Source organism: Etheostoma cragini, chromosome 15, assembly GCF_013103735.1.
Source record: "Etheostoma cragini isolate CJK2018 chromosome 15, CSU_Ecrag_1.0, whole genome shotgun sequence".
NCBI classification, from domain to species: domain Eukaryota; kingdom Metazoa; phylum Chordata; class Actinopteri; order Perciformes; family Percidae; genus Etheostoma; species Etheostoma cragini.
This window is the reverse complement of record NC_048421.1, coordinates 906,862-913,452: the sequence shown is the minus strand read 5'-3', so window position 1 is coordinate 913,452 and position 6,591 is coordinate 906,862. Positions and strand designations below refer to the sequence as shown.

The following is a 6,591-nucleotide window of genomic DNA, read 5'->3' as shown; positions in this document are numbered from 1 at the left end:
CTCAGCTTCCATGCATCTTGGCATGCTCTCCACCAGTCTCTCAGCTTCCATGCGTCTTGGCATGCTCTCCACCAGTCTTTCACATTGCTGTTGGGTGATGTTATAACAATCCTGGCACAAAAATTCAAGCAGCTCAACTTTATTGGATGGCTTGTGACCATCCATCTTCCTCTTGATCAAATTCCAGAGGTTTTCAATGGGGTTCAGGTCTGGAGATTGGGCTGGCCATGACCGGGTCTTGATCTGGTGGTCCTCCCTCCACACCTTGATGGACCTGGCTGTCTGGCATGGAGCGTTGTCCTGCTGGAAAAACCAATCCTCAGAGTTAGGGAACATTGTCAGAGCAGAGGGAACCAGGTTTTCTTACCGGATAACCTTGTAGAATCCTGTATTCATTTGTCCTTCACAAAGACAAATCTGCCTAATTCCAGACTTACTGAAGCACCCCCAGATCATCGCTGATCCTACACCAAATTTAAAAGTGGGGGCCAGACACTGTGGCTTGTAGGCCTCTCCAGGTCTCCGTCTAACCATGAGACGACCAGGTGTTGGGCGAAGCATCAGAGAAGAGGACCTTACTCCAGTCCTCTAGGGTCCAATCCTTATGGTCTTATGCAAAGTCTGCATAGTCTGGCTCGTCTTTGCTTCTTATTGATGAAGGGCTTTTTTTCTGGCTTTGCAGGACTCCAGCCCTGCTTCTAGGAGCCGGTTTCCACAGTCCTTGCTGTGCACTTCAGCCCTGCTGCTGTTTGCCATTATTTTTGTAAATCACTCGATGTCATCGTACGGTTGTCCCAAATGTCTGTTGCTTGACCTTGTTCTTATGAACTGCCGTCTTTGAACTGTTAAGGATGGAAGCAACCTGACGCTCACTGTACCCTTCTGCCAGTAAAGACACAATTGAACCCGTCTTTTCCTCACTCAAAACATTTCTTTTTAACTCTTTTTGCATGGTCACGTGTTCATTTTTTTTTTATTTTAGATTACCTGTGTGGTACTAGTAGCCCTGTTTTTGCCTTATTGCAAGAGGATAGTGATGACCACAGACCACAGAGATACTTTTCCTCGTTAAATAAGATGTGGCTCAGGTGATCCCTTAATCAGCACCTTATTAAGTAGAATGAGATGTGCATGTGTTGGAATTTAACAGCCACTGGAGTGGAATGGCTGCCATACATGTATAGATACTGATTTAAGACTAATAAAGGAGTGGTCTCTTAATTTTTTCCAGAGCTGTACATACAGTCTACGGCAGCTGTACCTTGTGACTGTCACTGCCCAATGTGTGGAGAGTGCAGATTTGAGTTGCGCATGCGTCACTTTGCGTCACAGTAAAAATTGACCTAAGTTGGTTCACCGCTAGCTTAGCTACAAATTTGCATCAAACACAACAAAGGCTGTAAGTTGAATGGTGTTCTGAGCTAACGTTAGCAACCAAACAATCATAGATAGCTACAATGTTTCTGAAATTATTTCCATCTTCTGTTATTGTTTGTTATTTGAAAAGTTTATTATTTCATATATTTCAAAAAGAAAAGTTTATTATTTAATATATTTCAAAAATGTCAGTATGACACGGTATGTCGTAAACCGTTTAAATCTGAGCATGCGCAACTCAAATGTGCACTGACCGGAGCCGGTCTGACTCGACTCTCATCGGTATGACCGCATAGACTGTATATATATTTAATACTAACGGTCTATGGGTATGACACTTTATCCCGTAACGTTTACATCTGAGCATGCGCGACTCAAATCTGCACTCGACTCACATCGGGCAGTGACAACACACCTGCAGTTGGCTAAAAGCAAAGACAGTTAAAGCTAAAAGCTAAGGGGCGGCTGTTAGTAAGGTAAAAAATAAATAAAGTTATGGATTTATGTTAAAGGAAGCTGGCTGGCGGGCCCCTTATGTCTGACCTCGACCTTCCATGTTCAAAACGAAAGTTTCTGCTTCTGTAGAAGCTAGAAATCCGTATGAAATCAACCTTTTTTAAAAGATAAACTGGCTAACGTCTGGCTCTCTGTGGCGGCAAGCGCGAGACGTTTCTACCAACGTTACCAAGGCAACCTCACCCTGTGCTGCAGTTTACTCGTCCGGCGACGGTCACCATTAATCTTAAAATCTGGTATTATTTCTGGAAGTTCTAGCTAGTTTGTATATATAACATCATTATTAAGTTATTATTAGCTATAATCAACATGTTTAATTGTTCCTTCGGCTGCCAGTCTTTATTAAACCAGCAGGTAAGTAGCTACCGTTAGCCGTAGCTAGCTAAGTAACGTTGGACCCAGTGTGTGAATAACATTTAGCTAAATTTAACAGATAAAGCTCGCTCTGTTAACTGTTTTACAACATAGCTAATTCGGTTTACTGACCCCAAGTAATGTAAGTTACGTTAATTAAATTTAACGACGGTTAAAAGAGTCTATGCTATAACGTTACCAGACGTAGCATCAGTTATCAACGGTCAAGCTAACGTTAGCTAGCATTAACGTAGCTAACCGTTAAAACAACGTTAGCGCCCGTTACGTGCTGGTGTTCTCATTTAGCTTAACAGAGCTAACGTTAACTTGATTATACTTCATACAGTGTGTAACAGCAGGACAGTCGAGTGTATTAACTAGGTTAGCTGTTTGAACGGAGTATAACGTTGTCGGTATGCCTCTTGTCCCCCCCATATCTCCGTTGTTGACGTTTCGTTAAAGGCGTTTTATTGAAGGGTCCACCATGGGCCAAGGAAGACCCCCTTACATTTTGGAAAGGACCCGAACAACAGGGAGGATACAAACATTCTGTCACTTTCAATAACATGGCGAGATGAGAGAGCATTTATGCTGCATTCATGTGGCATCATCCCAAAATGTGTTCCCAATTTGAGGGGATGTCATGTGGACTCATGTGGGTTAACATGGTGCAATAGATAGAGGTCTGAGGTCTCCGAGTGTCCTTCTGCTTTAATCATGTGTTAGTGGGCAAGCCCCAGATGGAAAGAGGGAACTGAGAATAAAACTCCTGATTTGATCACAGAAGAAAACGTGACACACAGTAAAGCAACGTAGAGACATCTGTTAACTGTAAGTACTGCTTCTTACCTTTTCTTACCAAAAATGACATGTAATGTATCATTACATGTCATTTTTGTTCTTTAACTAAATGTAATTTAGTTGTAGTGGGGCATCATTTCACTAAGCCTTAATAATAATAAACTCATACTGGGGTTAAAGAACCGAGCTAACTGCAGACAGGCGTCCAGCAATGTTGATTAAAAAATAATCAAATTGTCAGTTTGATATATCAGTGTTTCTTATTTATTTAAAATAAGAACACATATTCATTCCGGTGTTTATATATATGTTATAATTTCTAAGTCATTCTCAGTGGTGTGCTGCTGTGAGGACATTAGACCAGTGGTTCCTAAAGTGGGGTCTGGGGTCTTTGAGGGGGTTTTGGGGGTACCCAGCAAATAGGGGAATAATTTATTTTCACCTTAACTCTGTCCATAAGTAAGACAATGACCGAATGTATGAGTATTTGCTTGTGGGTTTCATATGTGTTCTGTAATTAAACCTCTAAAAGCAAAAGTCCTATCATTCAGTGGTCTAATGGATGTCTGTTTAAGGGTCCTTCATGGGAAAAAGTTTTGGGAACCACAGTATTAGTCCAATGTCTGTGGTTAGTTCACGTGTCTGTAATGGTGTGTCATGTCTCACATGTCTTTTTTGATTGGGAAATAGAAGTTTATACTACTGAGAAGCCAGAAGTCTGTATGAAATCAACCAAGTTTTAAGAAAAACATGTTTTATTCATGACGTCATGGAGAGGTACTACACTACCCATAATACTTAGCATAGCGTCAGAACCAGCAGCATCTTCTCTGTCCAATAACAAACCACTATTGATCCATGTGTTGATCAGTTCTCTGTGTTGAGGGAATAAAGTGTGATTATGTGATGAGAAAAGGCCTCAGTAGTTCCCAGAGTTCATCATGTTTTCTAACTGCTTCTTTAGTCTGAGCAACAGTCCAACGAGCCAATAGGATTCAACCGACACTGATATGACTCAGAGAGAAGCAGCCAATCAGAGGACAGCTGCTGATATTTGTCTTTTTTCAGGAGAAATGATGTGAGGGATGAATGAGTGATGATGTGCTGATGAATGATTGGACTGCTGCTCTCAGTGTTTCCTCTCCAGATGAAGGTGTGGACTCTGCTATGAGTCAGTGTGAGGACAGAGAGGAGGGAGTCCCTCCCCCTAAACCCCCTCTGTGGGGGGACCATGACAGCCAGACCAAAGCTCAGAGGTGAGAGGACCATCTCTAACTGTCCACCACTCAGATCACTCCACCGTCATCATCATCATTCACACTCAAAGCTCTGTGTGTGTTGTGTTTCAGCCCAGAGAAGCAGCACGGACCTGGACCTGGATCTGGACCCAGCTGTGTGTCCATGAAGAGTGACCGGTCTATGGCTCTTCCTGTATTCTTCAAAGATGGATGCCTCTCTGATGATCAAAGGTGAGGATTTGATTTTCTTTTTATAGATATTTGTTTGAGCACAACTGGAGGGAGCCTGAGAACTTTTATTATTTTATTGGTCACTGTCATCGTAATGTTAGTAATTACTTATTTTTGAGGACAAGGGATGATGGTTTTAATTTTAATCGACAAGACAAAAAGAACATAGTTGTAAATTGTGTTCAGTAACACGTCCGTAATGTCAGTTATTGAATAGAGTTTTGTATTGTATTCAAACATTTAAATTAGATAGAAAAATCTTTTGATTCAGAGACAATTTCCCCTAAATATGTGAGCTTTAATGAGCTGCTTTCTATCAGGATCCATCAGAGACCAGACTGTCCTGAACCTGATCCCAGCTGTGTGTCCATGAAGAGTGACCGGTCTATGGATTGTCCTGTATTCTTCAAAGATGGACGCCACTCTGATGATCAAAGGTGAAGATCTCAAGCTGATACTCAGCAGGACTAGTAAAGGTGGACCACTACAGGGAGTCCTCTGATTCACCGTTAACATCCAAACATCACTTCATGGACCTTTACCTTGTGTGTGTCTCTGTGGGGACAGACATGATGGGAGCTAATTCTTCCTGATTCCTCCACAGAGTGGACCAGGAGAGCTCAGAGGGTCCCAGTGGTCAGTCTGCCCAGCAGCATCAAACCCACCTGGACTCCATCTTTATGGTCTGTACATGGACAACAACTACTTTTACATCTATTCTGTCCAACATGGATCTGATGTGTGTGTCCATGACTTCACTTTGATTTGTCATTCATATAATCTTCTGTTCCAGCTGCTGGAGGACGACATCGTCACTTTTGTGAAGTACGAGCTGAAAAAGTTCCAGAAGGTTCTGAGTCTAGATTACCCAGAATGCTTAGAGAGTCAGAGGGAAGATGAGGAGGTGTTGGACGGTGAGGATGAAGAGCAGAGGAGGAGCAGCAGAGAGGCATTTCTGAAGATCACACAGCACTTCCTGAGGAGGATGAAGCAGGAGGAGCTGGCTGACCGTCTGCAGAGCAGTAAGAGGATTCCTCTAAAGAGTTAACATGCTGGAGAAATGGGACGAATACTAATGTCTCCAGAGATGGACCAAAATATATCCATATACTCATTCTCTGAGAAATGTTGAAATATGTTTTTTGACATATTAATCTTCTTTGTTGTGTGTTTATTCAGGAAGTCCTGCTGCAATTGGTAAGCGTAAACTCAAATGCAAGCTGCAGAAGACGTTTCAGTGTGTGTTTGAGGGGATTGCTAAAGCAGGAAACCCAACCCTTCTGAGTCAGATGTTCTCAGAGATCTACATCTTAGAGGGAGGGGCTGCAGGGGTCAATGAAGAAAATGAGGTCAGACAGATTGAAACAGCATCCAGGAAACCAGACAGACCAGAAACAATAATCAGACGAGAAGACATCTTTAAAACCCCACCTGGAAGAGATGAACCAATCAGAACAGTGATGACAAAGGGAGTGGCTGGCATCGGGAAAACAGTCTTGACACAGAAGTTCACTCTGGACTGGGCTGAAGGCAAAGCCAACCAGGACATCCAGTTCACATTCCCATTCACTTTCAGAGAGCTGAATGTGCTGAAAGAGAGAAAGTTCAGCTTGGTGGAACTTGTTGATTACTTCTTTAGTGAAACCAAAGAAGCAGGAATCTGCAGGTTTGAAGAGGTCGTGTTCATCTTTGACGGTCTGGATGAGTGTCGACTTCCTCTGGACTTCCTCAACACTGAGATCCTGACTGATGTTACAGAGTCCACCTCAGTGGGTGTGCTGCTGACAAACCTCATCAGGGGAAAACTTCTTCCTTCTGCTCGCCTCTGGATAACCACACGACCTGCAGCAGCCAATCAGATCCCCCCTGAGTGTGTTGACATGGTGACAGAAGTCAGAGGGTTCACTGACCCCCAGAAGGAGGAGTACTTCAGGAAGAGATTCAGAGATGAGGAGCGGTCCAGAAGAATCATCTCCCACATCAAGAGATCACAAACCCTCCACATCATGTGCCACATCCCAGTCTTCTGCTGGATCACTGCTACAGTTCTGGAGGATGTGTTGAAGACCAGAGA

General features: G+C 43.0%; 1 protein-coding gene across 1 annotated transcript in view; it reads left to right on the top strand.

Moving 5' to 3' along the window:
* Positions 1 to 6,591, top strand: part of LOC117958237 — an 859,617-nt gene that overhangs the window by 17,887 nt on the left and 835,139 nt on the right. Inside the window, exons 3-5 of the mRNA XM_034894525.1 lie at positions 4,196 to 4,304; positions 4,398 to 4,517; positions 4,838 to 4,954. Coding sequence (XP_034750416.1) covers positions 4,216 to 4,304; positions 4,398 to 4,517; positions 4,838 to 4,954 — 326 coding nt within the window. The 5' untranslated portion in view covers positions 4,196 to 4,215. The remainder of the gene's footprint in view (positions 1 to 4,195; positions 4,305 to 4,397; positions 4,518 to 4,837; positions 4,955 to 6,591) is intronic.